At 53.1% G+C, this 21,230-nt stretch overlaps 3 protein-coding genes across 6 annotated transcripts in view; 1 reads left to right on the forward strand and 2 right to left on the reverse strand.

The window, feature by feature from the left end:
* Positions 1-10,352, reverse strand: part of TSPAN15 (tetraspanin 15) — a 79,069-nt gene extending 68,717 nt beyond the window's left edge. The window contains exon 1 of the mRNA XM_027130047.1: positions 10,179-10,352. The gene's annotated coding sequence lies outside the window, so the exon portion shown is untranslated. The remainder of the gene's footprint in view (positions 1-10,178) is intronic.
* On the forward strand, positions 6,142-16,465 carry TACR2 (tachykinin receptor 2). The gene is given in 6 exon segments (XM_027130050.1): positions 6,142-7,383; positions 8,914-9,022; positions 9,024-9,109; positions 12,425-12,575; positions 13,181-13,377; positions 16,249-16,465. Coding segments are annotated over 6 exon segments (1,152 nt in total). The 5' UTR covers positions 6,142-6,991.
* A 2,312-nt stretch (positions 16,466-18,777) lies between these two features.
* Positions 18,778-21,230, reverse strand: part of HK1 (hexokinase 1) — a 70,743-nt gene continuing 68,290 nt past the window's right edge. For 3 of the 4 annotated variants that reach the window (XM_027130054.1, XM_027130053.1, XM_027130052.1), the window contains one exon: positions 18,780-19,664. In XM_027130054.1, coding sequence (XP_026985855.1) covers positions 19,520-19,664 — 145 coding nt within the window. In that variant the 3' untranslated portion in view covers positions 18,780-19,519. Of the gene's footprint in view, positions 19,665-21,230 lie in introns of all 4 variants that reach the window. The other variant, XM_027130051.1, reaches the window with a different exon arrangement.

Here is a 21,230-nt window from a genome sequence, read left to right on the forward strand (position 1 = left end):
TTGAGCTGTTTAGCATGGAATCACTGACCTCCAGACTTCTGGTTATGTGAGAAAAATAAGCCCCCATTTGTTTAAGTCACTGTTGCTTATAGCAAAAAGTATTCCTAATATTACACCCAAGTTGTTTCACTGTATTCATTCACTTACTTAATCAGCAAATACCCTTGAGCATATACAAATGTGCCCATCACAATGGAGGGAAGGGAAGATATGGCCATAATCAAGACAGACATGATTCCTGGCCTCATGAACTTCTTAGCTTAGCAGAGAAAACCCACGCTGAACAGATGTGATGGGTCAGGGTGTTAACAAGAAGGAAAGCACAGAAATACTACTGGAGTACAGAACAAAGACAGTTAACCTGAGTGAGCACCAAGGAAGTTCTTGAAGGATACTGTATTATGAAGGGTTAAGTGCTATAATAGAGCCCAACATGCAGTGCCTTAGATAAGAAAGAAGTTTGCTTTCTTTTCTTTTCCTTTTTCATGTAACAGCCCTGGGCTCTGCCAGCCAGAAGACAGGGCTGCCCTCTCTGGATTCAAGATGGCAGGTCCTGTTGTTGCCATTTTCCAGGCAGTGGGAAGAGGGGAGTGGAAGTGAAAGGCAACCAGCTCCCTCTTTAAAGATGAGACCTTCAGAATGACCATCCTTAAAAAGTCTACAAATAACAAATGCTGGAGAGGGTATGAAGAAAAGGGAACCCTCCTACACTGTGGGAATGTAAGTTGGTGTGGCCACTATGGAAAACAGTATGCAGGTTTCTCAGAAAACTAAAAGTAGAATTACCATATGATGCAGCAATCCCACTCCTGGGCATATATCCAGACAAAAGTATAATTCAAAAAGATACATGCACCCCTATGTTCATAGTAGCACTATTCACAATAGCCAAGACATGGAAACAAGCTAAATGTCCATCTACAGATGAATGTGGCTTCCCTGGTGGTGCAGTGGTTAAGAATCCGCCTGCCAAAGCAGGGGACATGGGTTTGAGCCCTGATCTGGGAAGGTCCCACATGCCGTGGAGCAATTAAGCCCCTAGGCCACAACTACTGACCCTGTGTTCTAGAGACCACAAGCCACGACTACTGAATCCCGCACACCTAGAGACTGTGCTCCGCAGCAAGAGAAGCCACCACAATGAGAAGCCCGCGCACCACAACAAAGAGTAGCCCCCGCTCGCTGCAACTAGAGAAAGCCCGCGCACAGCAATGAAGACCCAACGCAGCCAAAAATAAATAAATAAATAAACAAATAAATTTTTAAAAACTAGCAAAAAAACGAAAAGAACCCCAGATGAATGGATAAAGAAGATGTGGTACATATATACAATGGAATACTACTCAGCCATAAAGAAGAACGAAATAATGCCGTTTGCAGCAACATGGATGCAACTAGAGATTATCTTACTAAGTTAAGTCAGAAAGAGAAAGACAAATACCATATGATGTCACTTATATGTGAAATCTAAAATATGACACAAATTAACCTATCTATGAAACAGAAACAGAATCAGGGACATACAGAATAGACTGGTGGTTGCCAAGGGGGAGAGGAGTGGGAGAGGGATGAATTGGGAGTTTTGAATTAGCAGATGCAAATTGGTATATATAGAATGGATAAACAACAAGGTTCCTACTGTATAGCACAGGGAACTATATTCAATATCCTGTGATAAACCATAATGTAAAAGAATATGAAAAAGAATGTATATATATATATATATATATGTATAACTGAGTCACTTTGCTGTACAGCAGTAATTAACACAACATTGTAACTCAACTATACTTTTTTTTTTTTTTTTTTTATCGGTACGCGGGCCTCTCACTGTCGTGGCCTCTCCCGTTGCGGAGCACAGGCTCCGGACGCGCAGGCTCAGCGGCCATGGCTCACGGGCCCAGCCGCTCCGCGGCATGTGGGATCTTCCCAGACCGGGGCGCGAACCCGTGTCCCCTGCAACGGCAGGCGGACTCTCAACCACTGCGCCACCAGGGAAGCCCTCAACTACACTTTAATTAAAAATAAATTAAAAAAAAAAAAACGAGACCTTGAGGTTGTCCGTATACACATATAAATCGCTCCTGCCCACATCCTATGGGCCAGATCTTAATCGTGTGACCACACCTGGGTTGGAAGGGAGGCTTGGAAGGGTAGTCCTTAGCGGGGCAGCCGGGTGACAGGTAACATCTGGGGAGGCTCTGCTGCTAAAAGAAACAAGGGGAAAGTGGTCCTGAGGGAGAGTTAGCAGTCACACCTGGTAAAGGAATAGGGCTATTTTTCTCTTAACCCAGAGAGCAATGGGAAGTCATTGAAGGGTTTCAAGCAGGAAATGCATGGTAGATCGGTGTTTTTAAAAGATCATATGGTGGCAGAGGATGGAGTGGAGGGGGACAGATAATACAGGGGGTAGTGAGTTCTCTCTGCTATTCCAGGACCCGGCTCCCCAGCTTGGCTGGGAACTTCATGAAGGTAGAGACATGACATTTTCTCCTAACTCTGGGCTGACCATCAGACCACCTGCCCAGTCGAGAGACCCGCTGCAGGGCCCAAGACTCAGCCCTTTCAGAAGCACTGACCCTTTGTCACCCCCCCTTTCCTTACCTCATCCCCCCTTTCCTCGCCACAGCACTTGCTGCCGCATCTGCCAGCACCTGGGGCAGACACCAAGTCCCCTCTGCCTGCAACACCCAGGCTGCCTCTGGGATGACCCCAGTCATGCAACCAGCAAGCGGGTGTTAGGGTGTCCCCTCCTAGGGCAAGCCGCACCCAGTTCCTCCTCTGCCTGCCATAAATGGGCAGATTTTGCAGAAGCCTGATGTGGAGAAACGAACCCGTTTTGTGTTAAGAGCTTCTGAGCTCTGTGTACACCAGGACTACAGCAGATGTAAACACTCGCGGCCTCTCTTCTCCAGCTAGATAAACTTCAGGCTTTCAGAGGGAGGCACTGCCGCAGCACACTCACAGTGTTTAAAAAAGGTGTCAGCTGCAGCCCATGGTCTTGGCAGACGGCAACTCTCCCTCTCCCAGCTGAAGTCCCAGACTCTGGGCCAGCAGGTGGAGGGCCCAGAGCCCATCTGCTAAAGGGGCCAGCCTGGGACCCTCTAGTCTGTGGACAAGGCGGGGGGGGTGGGCTATCTGTGAGGAATAAATCCTGGAATGCTGCAGAGACCCCAACATCCTCCAAAAGCTCTGCCCGACCTACATGGACATGTTCTTTTAGTTTAAGCTTTAGATTCTGTGAAAATAAGAATGCTACTCCCATCATCCCTGACAGGGTGATGTTTTCAACTTTATTCATTATTTGTTATTCATTTATTCATCTGGCATTTACTGAGCACCTACTGTGTGCCACGTACCAGGCTTTATACTGCCCTGCCCACTCAAAGTTCCCGAAAATCCCACCATTAGTGCCAGTGCCATCAGTATAAGGCTTTCAGATATATATATTAGATACAGATAGATGATATATGTTATATATATAATTTATCATCCCTCACCCCTGAGTCATATTTTAAATTTTATTCATCAACATTTTGATTCAATCAACATTTATAGTGCACCTGATATACTGACTACTCTCCTAGACACCAGACATAAATAAGACACAATCCAGGTCCTGAGGAGCTCCCTGCCTGTGTGACAGGGAAGTAACCGGGAGGGGGGTTTGACGGGCCTCAAGCGAGCAGAGGCAGACAGGCCAGTGCAGGACGAGGGAAGCCCTCAGGAAGCGGCCCCCCTCCAGGGCCAGAGGACCCAGGGCAAGCCTTCCCCTCTCGGGGGCTCCCCCTCTCTTCTCCAAATGAGGAACTAGATCAGGGCTCCTGAGTCTCTGAATTTCACAGACCAATAAAATATCATAAACCTAATTGAAGGAACCACACAGCTCACCAGAATGTTATTCCACTGAGTAAGAAATATTAGAGAAAAAGAAAAACCAGGAACACAGCTACCATCTGCCGTCACCATTATTTCATGACAGGAAGGCCACTTTAACCCAAAGAGCAAGAAGGGCATGGTCTCAGAATGAAGGCTGAGCCTTCCAACGGGATTCACTCCCCGGAATAAAAAGCTCAGTGCGCTGTCCTCACCCTCATTTTGCCCACAGCCCTGTGAACTTCGTGGTGACTAGATGACCCACAGCTGCATGTGACCCGCCGAAGCCAGGACCAAGGGCCCAAGCCCAGCCAGAGACACGGTCAGGCGACTTCCAAAGGCATCTCTGGGACACTGCTGAGGGGCACCCAGGCCACAACGCTTCCCGGAGCCCCTTTTCCCTCCCTTCCCTCATCCCTGCAGCAGCTCCCACCTTCTTCTCCTCCAAACTCCCTGAAACACAGATCACTTCCGACTCTGGTCTCCAGGATGCTCGCTTCAAGATCACAATAGCACAAACCACGAGGGTAACTCTAACAGGCCATTCTAGCTCAGAGTGAGTCAACCCGGGGCTGTCCAAGGCCGCCGTCTCACCATCACCGCTCAACTTCCCCTTCCGCCCACACCTGCTTCTTTCCCCTCCCTTCGCCAGGGGTTGATCCCATGCGCTCCTTAATAAACATCCTGCACTCTAAAGTCTGAACCAGAGTCATCTCCCAAGGGTACCCAACCTGCGCCATCACCTCAGCCCAGCCAGCCAGAACCCACGGGCGGCCTTCCCCTCCACTTCCTGGCGGAGGGAACTTCCCCCATACACGCTCGAAGAGCAAACTGGAGTCTTGACGCGTCCACAGGAGCTAAAGGAATTTAGAATGTTTTTCTGTTTTGACAAAGAGCAGCCTTCAAGGACATTGTTTAGCGATGAACTCAGCCGGCCAGCTCTGAGCGGCAAGGCTGATTGGTAAACTCTTTGTCCGGGGCGGGGCGGCCCCCACCCTCTCCTTCCACGAGGCCACAAGCACATAGTTGGAAAGCCGCGAGAGCACATGATTTAAGGGGGAAATAAAACTCTTGGATTCCACAGCTCCAAAACATAATCCTCACATACACAGTGGAGGTGGCGGGACGCTGGGGGGAGGAAGAAAGGGTGCTATTTGGGGCTTCTCGGGCAGGTGACACAGTCTTGGGTGTCCCAGCCCTGCACTGGGCTTGCACCTGAAACTCAACAAATTCTGGCTGCCTGGAGTAGGAGGCAGAACCGCAAACAGAGAAGACTGCCCTGCGGTTACGTCCTTATTTCTATACATTCTACCTCCAAAACCCTGGTCAGTGGAGCATGAGACAAACAAGCCCTAAAGTTGAGTGGCTACCGCTGCTACCAAAAGGCGTCAAAGGCAGAGGCCCTTCAGCAAAGGGCAGACATCCAAACAGAGGCCGGTGGCCCGATCCAGACAAGGAACAGGCCTCTGCCCCACGGCCTGGCCAGGGCTGGAGCCAGTTGTGTCTGAAGCTGACTCTGGGCGAGGTGAGGCCCGGGGCCCCACGATACACATACCCACGGGAGGAGCGGGGCCCCTGCAAGCAGCCCCTCCTCAAGGAACGGGGCTGGCTTCCCAGGAGACCAAGCACACACTTAGCCCAGCAGCCCAGCAGGGCCACCAATGCTGGCGACTGAGAAGCCCTCCTCGGCTTTAACGAGGGACACGCCCTGCCCTTCTGAGCCTGCCCGGCCTCGAGGGTCCACACACCCACAGGTGTGCCCAGGTGCACGAGTGTGTGTGTGCTTACACACGTCTGTCACACACACAGACACAGCATTGCAGCTTCAGGCAGCACCCGACACACATGCACACAGTCAATGACCAAGAGCAGAGTCTGTGGGCAGCCCCTCGGGGTTTTCTGGAGCTCACAGAAGAGGCAGCGAGCCCTGCCCTTGTCCTTGCCCTTTGAGACAGTGGTTCTCAAAGTGAGGTCCCTGGACCAGCAGCACCAGAATCACCTGAGAACGTGTTAGAAATGCTTTGCGTCCTGCCTCGGCCAGCAGAGCCCTGAGCTGTCTGGGGGCCTCCCGCAGGGCTACAACTCCTTGACATGTTTTTTTTACCTGCCAGCTCCTGTGTTAAATAGACTTTACGTACGTTGTCTCATTAAAACTCACCAATATCTTGTGAGACGGGCACCGTACTGTTCCTATTGTTTTCAGATGGGAAAGTCGAAGCTGGGAAAGGTGAAAAGACTTGCCTGGAGTCCTGGGGCTCCCAAGCCCATGCCCCTGATCACATTCTAGATGTAGCTCCAGCGCCGCTGAATGTAAACGCCCTACCAAGGACTGTGCCCCGCATGCCTGGCCCCACCGCTGCCACCTCCCATTTCCCCTGGGTCTCTCCCTGCCTCAGCAGCCAGTCCTAAATCTTCCCTCAAGATACAAGGCCGGGCCCTCCACGCAGGGGTGGGACGAAGGGCAGAAGGCAGCCCTACCTCGTGAGCAGAAAACACCTCCGCCAAGGCCCTCACCACCCAGCACGCCCCGCCCGGAGAGCAGCAGGGCGGCAACCACGGGCTGGCAGCCCTGCCTGCACCCCAACGCCTGGAGAGAGAGCCTGCTGTGCAGTTGACCTGTGGAATCCAAAGACGGCTGCTGTGTGTGCGTCTGATCCAGAATGTTCCCTGAATTGCATTAGGAGGGACCTGGGTTTGAGTCCTGGCTTTATCACCAACTTACTGTGTGACCTGGGCTGGTCCCCTCTTGGAATCTGTTTTTCCATTTCTGCAGTGAAGGGGTTGACTGATGATTTATAAGGATGTTTCTTGCTCTGAAAGCATGTCTTGGATTCTAGATGTCCACATGACATTGGAGAAGCCTGGCCAGGACATGGAAGTGTAAAATGCCAACGGCTCTGGACCTGGCTCTCTGCTCAGCCTAACTCATCTTTGCTTGAGACTTGGGAGTGCCCCCCAGCTCCCCAGATGTGCCTGGCTTTGCACAGGAGTGCTTCCCTCGCTCCCCCATACTCATGCACACAAAAGGATTTGTCTTCTACAGCATATCCGGCAGGGCACCAGGGCCTGGAAGGAGCCAAGGAGCTAGACTGTTGTCCCAGACCCAGAGGCAGCCATGGGAGCCTGTGCCATGGTGACTGACACCAACATCTCATCTGGCCTTGAGAGCAACACCATGGGCATCACAGCCTTCTCCATGCCTGGTTGGCATCTGGCATTGTGGGCAGCAGCCTACCTGGCCCCGCTGCTGGTGGCTGTGATGGGCAATGCTGCGGTTATCTGGATAATCCTGGCCCGTTGGAGGATGCGCATGGTCACCAACTACTTCACTGTCGACATGGCCCTGGCCGACCTCTGCATGGCCGCCTTCAATGCCGCCTTCAACTTCGTCTACGCCAGCCACAACATCTGGTACTTTGGCCGTGCCTTCTGCTACTTCCAGAACCTCTTCCCCATCACAGCCATGTTTGTCAGCATCTACTCCATGACCACCATCGCCGCCGACAGGCAAAAGGGGGCAGCTGCGGGGAGTCAGCTCACTTTTCTGGGTTCACACAGGGCTGGTAACTTGCCCACAGTCACACAGCAAGTTAAGGGTAGAACGCAGGGAATTAGTTGCCTCCTAACCTGATCATGATCCTAAACTATGCATCTGGAAGACAGGGGACTGTGGAACCGAAGCAAGTAAGGTTCAGGTTAGACACAAGGAAGAACTTTGCACTAGATGGCTGTTCAAGGCTACAGGGGAAGACCAACGGTGTTTTAGGGACCTTCTGAAGTGTTCTTCTCTGGAGTTGATCTTTGTTTTACTGAAAGGAAATTGCTTATATTGTCATCCTATTCCTAGATATATTATATGAGGGGAAATTTCAACACTGCACGCAGTTACTATATAATTAAGATGGGGCCAGTTACTTCCCTGATGCTGCTCTCTGGGGCTGCAGACTGTGACGTTCTGACGGGGATGGGGTGGGGGCAGGAGGGGTGGAGGAGTGATCTGAAAGTCCCCTAAGACTTTCTTTTCATTCACTCAGGTATTTGAGGCACTGTTTCAGGCACTGGGGAATAAACACCAGTGGGAAAAGAGTCCCGGAATCATGGTCTCATGGAACTTACATTTTAAAGGCTGGGTGGAGGGGGGGTAGTACGGACTGTAGAGGGCAGGGTAGGAGCCAGGAGACCAGGCAGGAGGACATTGAATAATAACCCAGGTGAGGAAGGATGGTGGCTCAGGTCAGGATGGTAATAATGGTGACTCGTCCATTCATTTCTTCATTCATTCTTATGTTCAATGCCTACTATGTACAGATACTGTTCTGGGCACTGGGGGAAGCAGCAGACAAAGATGCCTGCCCTAGTGAGAATTTAAATAATAAACACGAGACTAAATAAATGATATGTTGTATTTTGAGGTCATGAGTGCTATGGAAAAATATCAGGAAGGGGATCCGAGGCACTAGGGTATGTGTGCTGGGGTAGGGCAGGTCGTAGTGTTAGATGGGCGTCAGGATCAGCTCTATTGTGAGAGTGGGATTTGAGCTGCGTCCTATCGTTCTGGCCTGGTCTCAGGGTTCAGATTAATCCCAGGGAGGAAGGCCCGGGGGTCATCTAGGACCAAAGCCGTCTCGGTGTATGTAGAGCAGTTCCTCCACGGCAGAAAGCTGGTGGGCAGCTGCTTTGGGCTTTGTCCAGGAGGCCGTTGGGCTCTGTTAAGGTTTCTGAACAGAAGACAGGCTGTGTGGCTGGGGAACTCGGCAGGGCTGAGCTTCAGGACAAGGCCCCAGATGGACTGCCAGTGTGGCCACACCGCCCTCTTGTGGCCATCGAGAGCACATCCGCGCTCAGAGGGAGGCCATGTGGTGGAACGGGGTGGGGTGGGCTGGCGTGTAGGGTGCTAGTGTCCCACATGGCTGTGGGAGAGCACCAGCCCAGCTGGCTCTCTGCAGGTGGTCAGCCAGGGTGCGGGGAATGGGACTAGCGAATCTGGGCTGGTCTGACGGGAGGGCACCCACCACTCACACTGCCCTCTGCTCACAGGTACATGGCCATCGTCCACCCCTTCCAGCCACGGCTCTCGGTCCCCAGCACCAGAGCAGTAATTGCTGGCATCTGGCCAGTGGCCCCGGCCCTCGCCTTCCCCCACTGCCTTCTACTGCCCCATCATCATGGACCGGGGTACCACCAAGTGCGTGTTGGCCTGGCCCGAAGACAGCGGCGGCAAGATGCACCTTTTGTAAGGCCTGGGGGTGGGGGAGCATGGTGTGTGTGTGCACGTGTGCATGCACATATGTGCACGTACACATGTGCAGTGTGTATGCGTGGGTGTGCACATGTGTCTGTGAGTGAACTGGGGATTATGTGAGTACAGTATCAACTAAAAGGAGCACTTACTATATGTCAGGTTTGGTCTAAGTACTTTACATATATGAACCCATTGGATCCTCCTAACAATATGGGTATGTATGTATTATTATTCCCATTTTTCAGATGAGGAAACTGAGGCACTAAAAAAAACCTAAGTAATGTGCCTAAGACCACACAGCTAGTAAGTGGTAAATCGAAGATTTAAATCCAGGCAGTCCTGCTTCAGAGCCCAATCTCCTCACCACTCTTACTTAAATAAGGGACATGTCAGGGTACCGAGACAGAAAGAAAGGGCAGGTGCCAGAGCCTGGGATGTTTTCAGGAGGAGCCTGGAGTGGACTTGACCTGAGGCAGGCACCGTGGGCTGGGGGATGGGGGAGAAAACAGAACTCAGGCGTGGTGCAGCTGCTGTGTGACACTGGGTAAGTCCTTTCCCTTTCTGGGAGTCACTTTGCCCAGTTCTCACAGCGGGTGTGGCTTTGTCATCCCCAAGCACCGCGGGGGGGGGGGCGCGGGGGTTGGTAGTAGAGGATAAAGAATTGGTTGAGGTTCTGGAGACAGTAGTCGAGTTGGAGTCCTGCGCTGTCCCCTGCTGGCCGAGGACCCTTTGTAGTCACTTAACCTCTCTGACCCTTTGGCTCCTTCTCTCTTAAAGGGGATTAGTAAGAGAACCTTGCTCAGGGGTTGTTGCGAACACAGAAGAGAAAATGTACCTGACGCAACTTAGCACGGTGCCTGGCACAGAACCGGCGCCCAGTAGGTGGCAGTTTAAACGGGGAACAAACGAAAACAAACCTGGCAGATTTAGTCCAAGAAAAGCCCAGCTGCCCCAAGCCTGAGGATGTGCACGCTCTGAGCCCAGAGCCGCCAGAGCACAGCGACAGCTCAACTCCCTCTCCCGCCTCCTTTAACACTCCTCCCCCAACGCCCGCCCCTACCTGGTCTCCTCCCGTCCCGAGCACCAGACAGAAGAGCGCCGCGCTGCGGCCTTCGCGGAAGGCGCCATTCCTCTGAGAAGCCTGTTCCTGGCAACTGCTGAGTTTCCCGGGAAACTGCTGCCCTGCGTGTCTGCCCTCGTTCCGTAGCCCACGCTCTCAGGACTCACGGCTCCAGGGGCGGAGTCTACGTAGGGACCCGCCCCCTTTTTGGCTTTGGGAAGGGGCAGAGAGCTGAACATTTCCTGACTGGCCACTGCGGGGCGGTGTTTCTCCACCTTAACAGTGAGCTTTTCTCTCTGAGGTGCGGACCAGTAAGAATTTAGGGTACCAACCACCACCTTTCTGGGGATGGTGATTTCCGACTCTGCTCCAGGCAACAGGGGAAAACAGGAGGGCAGAGGTGGGCTAGGAAGGCTATACTTTGGTGCTACTTCGAATTCTGAGAGGATTTGGGGGAAAGCCTGGTTTCTCGTGTGTAAGAATATACTATTTGTTCTTGGGTTGGGGAGCTTCTGAGATTTAGACTGGGGACTCCATCCGTACAGGCTCACATCCTGTGTGTGTAGGAATCTAGGAAAATGCACATGCGCTCCCCAAATCAAAATACAAAAAAGGCAGTCCAGGCTATGAGATTCTGGCAGGCCCTGGAAGATGGTTCCCAAAGCTCCTTGGCACTCCCTTTTGTGTGGGAACCTAGCCCAGAGTGAATTCCTATCCTGAACCGACCCACGAAAGAATGAGGCAACAGAAAGGCGTCGCTCATACTTGGGAAGGATGGTAGAGATTAACTCCTTGTTTTACAAATGGGGAAACAGACTGAGGGAGAGATCTGACTTGCCCAAGGTCATGCTTTAAATTAGAGGCTAGGCAAGAACCCAGTTCTTCCGACTCCACAGGGCTGACCCTCAGTGGAAGGCAAATCATTTGTGTGTTAAGTCCGTATAGAGCTGTTTCACAGGACACAGACTTCCTGTGCCCCTATGAGCCTCATTTTCCCGCTCTGGGTGCTGAGACAGGTGGCCCCGCTGATCCTCAAGGTCTATCTATCTCAGACACTCTGCGACGTCACAATGAAGGTAAGGTACAAGGGCCTGGCACCTGGCTGCTGCTCTGCCCTCACCTGCTCCACAGTAGGACAGATGATGATCGGGGAGTCTAGGAGCCCCCAAACCTTTTGTAATTAGCATGCTTGCCAAAAGAGTAAGCAAGCCGAATTCTAAACTCGGGCTTTAGGGAAGACATTTGCTGGAGCCATCTACTCCCCTCCCTCCAGGTGTCAGTACCTCTTGAAAGGAACCCAGCAAGGCTGGCACACGGGGAGGAAAGGAGGGGCTTGGGTACACCTCTGTTCTCCTAGAAAAAGGTCACATGACAGGGCCAGGGGTCTTGGTTCCATTCACCGGATGCTCCTGCTTGGGCCTTGTCAGAGAGAGGCTACAGCATCGCTCAGAAACCAGAATGGGCAGCACGCATCTTTCCAAAAGGAAATGAGAAGGTCTCAACACAGCCCCGGGTGTCCTCCACGGGGACTGGATGAGCGCCATCAATGGTGCTCCGGGCCACTTGCTCACAGGTGGTGTGAAAGAGTATCTGCAGATGTGAGCCATGTTCCCAACCAAATGCGCACAGTCAGGAAGAGATGCTCCACTAGCACGTACAGTGTGGCCTGTCTCCACTGCCCCTTCCCTGCTAGGGATGTTGGTGCAGGATAGAACCATATCAACTCTAGGAAATCTACCTAGACAGACAGATGCAGATATAGAAGATACACATAATCTATCTAATACATATGTGCATATACATATACACATATATTACATGATTCTGGAAGAAATATTCCAAACCATTAACATTGGTGGAGGTGAGATACATAATTTTACTTCCTCCTTTGTGCTTAACGGCATTTTAAATTTTAAACAAATGTATTACTTGGTTAATTTTTTCGTTCCTATTTATTTCCTTGTTTGGTAACTTGTCTGTCACTTGGAAGGACTCAGAGCTAACACAGGTGTCCCTTTTGCAGCAGGGGAAACTCTCATTGGGCACATGTGCTAGCCAGTCTGCCCTTCTTTTTTTTTTTTACTTTTTTTTTTTTTTTTTTTCAAACCAAGCCCTTGGGAGGTGGCCCAGGGTAGCCCGCCAGGGACAGCTCAGGGGCGTCAGCAAGGTCCTGGGGATTGAGTGCTGGCGGATGCTGGAGTCGCCCCCAGGTCGCCCCGTGCCCAGTCCCTTGACTCTCCTTCCAGGTACCACCTCGAGGTGATCGCCCTCATTTACTTCCTGCCTCTCGTGGTGATGTTCGTCGCCCACAGTGTCATCGGTCTCACGCTCTGGAGACGCACTGTCCCAGGGTACGAGGTGCATGGCGCCAACTTGCGCCACCTGCAGGCCGAGAAGGTGAACTCCGGGAGCGGGGCCGGAAGTTTGGCCCCGCCTCGGATCAGCCATTCCGGGCACGTCCCCTAGAGGGCGCCGCGGAGGATAGACTCCACCTGTAACTTGCCCTTGTCCCAAGTCCCTGGCCAGAACATTCACTCCTTCTTCCCGGGCGGGCGGACTTGCTTTGGTCTTTGGGCTGTGGCAGACACAGATTGCAGGGAGAGGGAGACCTCGGAACCCGTAGCAGGCATGGTCTCCTCTAAGGATGTGGTTAGGAACGAGAGCTCATCCACTCTCCAGGGAGGGGAGCTGCTCTGCTCTAAGGGGGATCCAAGACGCCTTTTAGAGGAGGTGGCCACCGAGCTGGGCTTTGAGGAGTGAGGACTTCAAAGGAAAGACAGCAGTGTGAACAGAGAGAGCAGCCTGAGCAAAAGCCCCGAGGTGGAAGGCCCAGGAGTGTCTGGGTAGCAGAAGCTCTACCGGCCTGAGCCTGTGGAGGTAGACAGGGCCTGCTTACTGAGGGCTTCTCAGGCTGGCATGAGACGTGCCTCGTGCTTCCCCTCGGGAAAACTGGGGCTTGGGGCTTCCAGGCTGAGGAGTGACCTGAGTCTCTCCTGGACCAGTTTGTGAAGACCATGGTGCTGGTGGTGGTGACATTTGCCATCTGCTGGCTGCCCTACCACCTCTACTTCATCCTGGGCGGCTTCCAGGAGGACATCTACTGCCACAAGTTCATCCAGCAGGTCTACCTGGTGCTCTTCTGGATGGCCATGAGCTCCACCATGTACAATCCCATCACTTATTGCTGCCTCAACCACAAGTGAGCCCTCACCCCAACCCCTCTCATCCTGGCCCCATCTGGACTCCCCTGCACAGCTCGAGCCTGTGCCTGTCCATCCCCGCCACCATGGGATTACCATCCTCCCAGGGAGCCCCCAGCACAGTCCTCCCTCGGGTCCAGGCCTAGCTCGCGCCCCACCTCCTCCCCAAAGCTTTGCCCCGTTGCCCGGGCCACAGCTCTCACGTTGGCCTGCCCCTGCTCTTTCTTCTGGGGGCTGCATCTGGGACAAGGAGAAGAACGGAGGGAGGAACAGAGAGATGGAGGGAGGGGAGAGAGGGAGAAGGACAGCAGAGAGGGCGGAAGGAAGGAGCCAGGTAAAGGAGGGAGGGACTGATGGTTTTAACAGCTTCCTACACTGAGGAAGAACTGAGGACTGTCCCTGGGCGAGGAGAACAGCGCCAACCGCAGCAGAACGAAGCACCCAACCTGAGGCCCGGGGCCAAGACTAGAGGGGGAGCAGGTTGCTCCCTGGAAGATCACAGAAGGGGCTTTCAGGGCAGCTAGGAAGTGACCTTGGCAGACACTGCCAGAAAGGAAGGAGCCAAGTTCTCACTTCCCCCCAACCCTTGTAGTTCTAGAGAAGTGTAGTCCCAGAGAGGGGCTGGCATTTGCTCAGGGGCACTTGCACAGGTGAGGAGGTGCTGGGCCAGGCAGGAGCCCCAGCCCAGGAGTCCTGCTTGCAGAGCAAGTCGTTCAGCCTCTCAGAAAGCCTTGACGGTGGAGCCAGGTAAGAGGAGATGAGAGGTGGACACTGAGTCCTGGCCTTAACGAGGCAATGATGTGGGTGAGGTTGGCCCTGGGCATCTTTTATCACCTCCCTGCCCACATGTCCACACCACTCATAATGCCAGTAGGATCTTTGTTGCTCAGACATCCCACCCGGGGCAGGCCAGAAGGAAGTAAGAGACTGTACTTTTTTTTTTTTTTTTTTGACTATTTAATGGCTGCCAGAACCCTCCATTTGTCTCCTGAGAGGCAAATATATAATGGGAGGGAGGTGTTATCCCCATTTTACAGATGAGGAAACTGAGCCTCCAAAAGGAAGACTCTCCTAAACTCATAAAGCAGGAATTCCATGTGTCTCCAAGGCCTGTAATCTCATCCCCGCATCACACATTTCTCTTGCATGCGGTTGTAGGAGTGCGAACTTGGAGACAGGGACTGTCACATCAGGGAGGGGGCTCCCAGCCTTCTGTGCCTGTGCACTGGTCACTCTCCCGCTACCCAAAGACACAGTCCCTGGGAGTCTGAACATCCCAGGGCTTTACAACTTCTGAATCATTCAGTATTTGATGACAATAGCTCTGAAGACTGGTGTTCCTGGCGGAATTTTCATTCTTCCGCAAAACGTTCACCAGTGGCTCTGTGTGCCCGGCACTGTTCCAGGCCCCTTGGGACACCCTGGGGAACAAAAACAGTGATCACTATCCTCGGGGAGCTGACCCTCTAGTGGGGAGGTGGAGATAGACAATAAGCAAATGTAATGAGTAAATATACATTGTGTATTAGGTGATACATCCTATAGAAAAAAGAAAAAGTAGAGCTGGGTAAGAGAGGACAGGAGGCGCCGGGGGAAGTAATGGGCATCAGGGTTGTGATTTTACGGGATGGTCAGGGTAGGCTTTACTGAGGGGTCTTTTGAGCAGACTTGAGGACTGAGTGGGCCCTGTAGGTGTCTGCACAAGAATTCCAGGCAGAGGGAACAGCCAAAGTAAGGGCCCTGCGGTCGAGGTAAGGACCTGGGCTGGTTCTCTGACATGAGGAGCCCTGCAGTGTTCTGAGCGGGGGAAACACATGCTCTGATTCCCTTTGAAAAGAATCAGTCTTGCAGCTGTGTTGGAACTGGACCACAGAGGGGCAAGGTGGGGGAGGCAGGGAGATGGTTAGGCAGGTGCAATAAGCCAGGCGAGAGATGGTGGGTTTAGACATGTGACAAGTGGTCAGAGTCCGGAGATTGCTAAGGTAGAGCCAACAGAATTTGATGGGGAGGGAGTCAAGGATGACCCCAGGTGTCTGGCCTGAACTAGTGGAAGGACAGAGTGGTCGGTTGTCAGGAACTGAGACGAGGACAACTGGGGGGGGTGTGGGGGGAAAAGGGTGGGGAGCTCGGGTTGGGACATGCTGAGTGTGGGCAGAGGCCATGAAGCTCCCATAATAAAGGCATTTATTGGGCTGCACCACGGAACCTTCAGAGCTACAGCGGGAGGAACCAAAATCGGGCCTGCTCTTCTGAAACTCGGAACCCTGCGTCTCCGGAAACAGACCATATAGTTCTTTCCCTCCCTCCGCATCACACAGGGTCTCATCTGTTTCCGCCGGCTCTTTCTCACTTCTTCCAGTCACTCTCTGCTTCCTCTGATCTCCAAGTTACAGGTGGACCCTCTTTGCTGCCTTGGGGAAAGTTGTCTATTTTTTAAGCAAATGTACTAAAACTTGGTAGTTCCATGTGTATATTTTCTTTCAAAGCATCCGTATTCCACCCAACATTGCCAAAGCCCCAAGTCTCTAAGACTCCTCTCTGCATACTCCCTTAGAAGCCAGTTAACAAATGGAACAAGAAAATCTGTTGTCTTTATGACCGAACTTGGTTTATTTTTGTTTGTTTGTAATAACAAACGGTCTCATTCGGCTCACTTCAGTCCTCGGACTTAGCCCCAGATTACTTCTGGTTGTTTCCCAAAACCAAATCCACTAAAGAACGTGCCTCCCCAGAGACCCTGAGCTCTTAGGAGCGAGGCAGCGACTTTCCTCTGGAGGAGAGATCGGCTGCTGGAGGTGGGAGCAGCCACAGGACAGTTCCCATAACTGCCGCCCTCACTCCGTTGCTCAAGATGACCCTCCATCCCCCAGGTTTCGCTCTGGATTCCGGCCTGCTTACCGTGGCTACCCACGGGTCACGCCAACTGAGGAGGACAAGATTGAGCTGACTCACACCTCATCCCTTTCCACGAGGGTCAACAGGTGTCACACTAAAGAGACTTTGTTCATGGCTGGGGATGTGGCCCCCTCTGGGGCTGCCAATGGGCAGGCTGGAAGTCTGCAAGCTGAAGGGTCTGCTGACCCCTGAACCCTTGTGCCTGGCTGCAGGGGGAGGCTTAGCACCCTGGAGAAGTAGCCAGAGAGACTCTCTACATCAGAGAGTTTGGCCCATGCCTCACCCTTCAGTACATCAATGGAAAAACAAGATGGGGCCAGGAACTCTGCAGTGGGTGCTGACTCTCCCAGCCGCCCCTCTGACAGTGCTTCAGGGCGTCCAATAAGTCAAAGAAGACAGTGTGAGCTAACATTTATCTAATCCGGGAGTTGCAAGCTCGAATGCCTCCCTGGGGCATACAACATGAGTAAACCGAATCCAGTATAAAAGAAAAACTGTAGATATAATGATAAAAGGTAAGTGACTTCCGGTGTTGGGGCAAAAGGAAGGGTGGGGACTGTGGCAAACTGGAGAGCACAGGAATGCAAAGGGGACGACAGCCGATCAGCTCTGGACAGATGCTGCCACGTGGCTGGGAGCCCAGTGTTGCCAGATCCTCCAAACCTTTCGAGAGAAGCCAGAAATCCAAACCTGTGAAACTTCCAGGTTTGTTCAATTGAGCTCCCGTTTTTATAAATGTTGCATAAACCAAACAAAACACACCCGTGGGCAGCACCCAACCATGACACTGACCTATTCTTAGGCTAAAGACACACGGAAAGAAGCTTCTTGTTTTGCAAAGCCCCTAACCTGTGAGCCAATCCAGGGCTTCTCTGCCTTAGCATCTAAGAACCCAGATCCACCCTAGTGTAGACGGTGGTTAAAAGGAGCCTCAGGGGGCTTCCCTGGTGGCGCAGCGGTTGAGAATCTGCCTGCCAATGCAGGGGACACGGGTTTGAGCCCTGGTCTGGGAAGATCCCACATGCCGCGGAGCAACTAGGCCCGTGAGCCACAACTACTGAGCCTGCGTGTCTAGAGCCTGTGCTCCGCAACGAGAGGCCGCGACAGTGAGAGGCCCGTGCACCGCGATGAAGAGTGGCCCCCGCTTGCCGCAACTAGAGAAAGCCCTCGCACAGAAACGAAGACCCAACACAGCCAAAAAAATTAATTAATTAATTTTAAAAAAGGAGCCTCCGCTGGGTGGCCTCAGACAAGTCACAACGACCTTCAGCTCCTTTCCCTTTCAATGGCAAAACTACCTCACAGGGATGCTGTGAGGACGATGGGAGTGATGTCTATAAACTGGCAGGCCCAACACAGGTTAAGTGCTTCATAAACAGCAGCTGGGACTTTTATTACCACCAGGGCAGCCGTTTGACCTGAATTCCGCAAGTCAGCAACACAGCCCTCACCCTTACTTCTGCTCAAGGAGGTGCCAGGCAGAGAACACCCACCATCCCATCTCCCAGAAAGCTCCAGGCCCAGCCCAGTCCACACCTCACCCTGCTTGCTGACTCACCCTTCCCACCTCACGGCCCCTCCAGAAGCATCACGTAACACTGTAAGTGCACACCTGGAGTTCAATGTTATCTGTGTTCTCCACAAGATCACCGTGTCATAGGCACCGGCAGTGACAAATAACGGGACTCTGGTCTCACCACACCAAGGGAGCATGCAGTCAGTCCTGAGAAAAGCCACCAGAGGTGTGGTCATGGCCTGGGAGACTCACATCGCACCTCAATCACACGGTACCAGAATGGGGACTGATGTGGGGTCCACAGACAGGCTGGGGGAGAACCCCAAACGGCAGCCACAGAGTGGAAGAGCACCTCAAGACTGCGGTGGGGCAGGGATGACAGGGTCAGACAAAGGCCCACAGAAGGGGTTCGTCTATGATGGGGGTTGGGGAGAGGACAGCAACCCTGCTACCCTGGGCTGCTACAAGGCCTCATCTGCTCAGGGAAGGGGATCTCTTCATCCATCGTCCTGGAGTTGGCAGAGAGGGTGATGAGGGCAGGACCCACGCTAGCACAGCAGGAGGGAGGGCCAGTATTGCCCTGTCCTCTCATGGGGCTTCCAACAGCCCCCACAAGCCAAGCTGACTTTTCCTTTGTTCCAACTACAAGTGAGGAAGCCAGGCTATTGGAAGACGGGGGCCTTCCATCCCTTTACCTTCTGAGAGGTGTCGAGGCGGGGGCTGCAGGAGTCCCTCCCTGCGGTAGGCCCCCGGGGCTGGAGCAGGGAAGTGGAAGGGCAGGTGCTAGAAGAAGGGGAGAGGCTACTTCTTGACCCTCTGCAGGGAGAGTATAGAAGTCCTCAAGCCAAAAGAAGGCTGCACGCTGAAGAACACAGCCTTCATTTCAAACTCTGCCCTGACCCAGAAGGCCACGAGACCCCCCAGGGTTTGGTTTCTGCCACATCCCCTGATGTCCTCCCCACTCCTCAGCCATTAAGCGTCACTCGGGTCTTTGAATTGGTACAAAGTTTACTAGGTCATACAACATGGCTCACAAAAGCGATGGGAAATTCCAATGAGCGTACTGTTTCTTGATTGGTTCGTTTTACCCAAACGGAGACAAGACACTTTCCCGCAGGACTGCCCACCTCCCCTCCCCAAGACAGACAGGATGCAAGACTGTCACAATGTGGCTAGGACCAGTTCCACGGACACACAGTTCAGTGGCATTGACACGCCCTGATGGGACACCAGACAGCGATGGGTGCGGGGCCGGGAGGAAGCGGCGGCTGATGCACCCGTGGGAGGAGTCCCGGCAGTGTCTGCTGGTGAAAATACATTGCACACGGGGGACACATCCCCAAGGACGGGCTGCGGAGGCCCATAAGGCCTGTCAGATGGTGTGACTTTTCATTTTGAGCCAATAAATAACTGTTGGACTAATGCATAAGTTAGAAACGGACGCCACTAAACTTCACATGTGGGGAACGTACGACCAGGTTGAAGTCAAATCATGCAAGGTGGCAGGGCAGGTGAGGAGGGATCTGGAGGTCAGGGAGATTACCAACAGCACACACTCTATTTTGTACCCTACGTTACGCGCCATTACTTGGCTTCTGTTTTCCTCCCCGCGGTGGTGCTGGCGGGCTTTGGTGCCGGCGTCTCCCAGCACAGCTCACTGGGCAGAACAGGGGGGCGCTGCTTGAAGAGAGAAGTGCTGGAAGGGCAGCAGGCTGGGGGGTCCAGGACTCTTAGCTGCTCGTTTCTTGCCGGAGCCGAACGCCCACTGCCGTGATGAGGGCGGCTCCCTTGCCGCTACCGTCTTCGGATAAGAGGAAGGACACGTTACACTTTGGTGACAGTTCCTTCACGGTTTGGTGCATGATTCTGGAGAAACTAAAAAGGACAAAAGTAGAGAAGGGTAGGTAGAGGAATATGAGGAGAGACGCCGGACCCACCTGAAGACGCTGAAGCACCCTAACAATGAGGAGGGAAGCGAGCTGGGAGGGGCTGCTTGGAAGCAGCTGCGGCTTATTGAGAACGTCTGGGAGAAAGTGGGTTTACAGCCAGTCCTGTTACAATTTGCAGCAGGGAGGCCGGAGAATCCGAAACCAGCTGCTCTGTACACCTTCTGAGGGCTAAGGCATGAGTAACACACCCAGACGGCTCCCATCCTCAAAGCCTGAGGCTCCGACGGGACCGAAAACCAAGAAGGGGTGCTGGGACCTGGGTGTGGACCACTGAGGTGGGCCAAGCTGGTCCGGCACTGGGTCAGCTCAGCAGGCTGCATGGAAACGAAAGTCACCCACCCCCAGCTGCAGTCCTCTGAGAGGACTCCACCCCCAACCCAGCACCTGAAGCTAAGAGAGGGAGCCCCCCACCCCCATGAACTATAATCTGTAAATGAGAGGTGACTCTGGGTTCTTGCATTTTGTGCTGAAAATGCGATAGCGCCAGGCCGCGGATGCTCAGGGCAGTGGCGCTCCTAGAGGAAATACTGACTGCCCTTTGCTGAATTCCTCCTAGGTGTCCCACACTTTATACATGTGATGTCCGGCCTGCCGGTGGTCATTTTCCCATGAAGAGGAGACTGGGCAGAGATGAAGCCACTGAGCACAGCTCCTACACGGTGGTACCAAGATTAAAACCAAGCATGTCCACGTGCAGCTCCAAAGCCTAGATCTAAACCACAGGGACGAGGACAGCTATGAAGGTGGAGAGACAGAGGTTGGGGTGGAGCCCAACAGATGCTTTCATCCCAAGCCACGGCCATGACGTAGGCAGGCAACGCCTACACTGAGTTGGGTGAGGTTGCTTTTAAGTGGAGTGAGCGGCCCAGTTTACTGGGGACAGTCCCAGTGTGATTATTAGTAGCACTCTCTTGATTGGCAAAAGTACCTCCATTTCGACAATAATATGGTCGCTCTATTCATAAGAGCCAAGCTTTGGGATGTGTGGTAGATCAAAGAGCAGATGGGCTCACTTCTCCTCCTCCAGCATATGGGGTGCTGGACACCCGACCAAAACGTCAGGGAGGTCACATCCCACCCGCCTCCCTGCTACAAAGCCCAGGGCCAAAACCGCTCCTGCCTTCCAAGGCTCTTGACAAACTGATTTAGCAGGTGGACAAGACAGTGGGCCCCTTCCCCTTTCCTTCACTCCCTCTTCCCGCTTACCAAACACAGCCTCCCGGCCAGGCTGATGGGTAAGTGGACACCCACCCTTACCTCCTTTCCTGCTCCCCACCTGGATGAGAGAGGCCCAGGAGGAGGGGAAAGCAGGAAATGCCAGGCCACAGGTGTGAGCTGGCCAAGTGAAGCCGCTTCTCCACCTCCCCAGGCATCCCAGGTAAATTTCAGAGCAGCTCATTTCCTCGTCCCAGACAAGCCCCACCCTGACCACACAGCCTGCAGGCTGGCTGTGTCCTGGTGAGGAATTTTCCTGGTGGGAATCACATCCTGA

This window comes from Aethalodelphis obliquidens, unplaced genomic scaffold, assembly GCF_003676395.1.
Source record: "Aethalodelphis obliquidens isolate GAN/ISIS:26980383/991018 unplaced genomic scaffold, ASM367639v1 scaffold37, whole genome shotgun sequence".
Taxonomy (NCBI): Eukaryota; Metazoa; Chordata; class Mammalia; order Artiodactyla; family Delphinidae; genus Aethalodelphis; species Aethalodelphis obliquidens.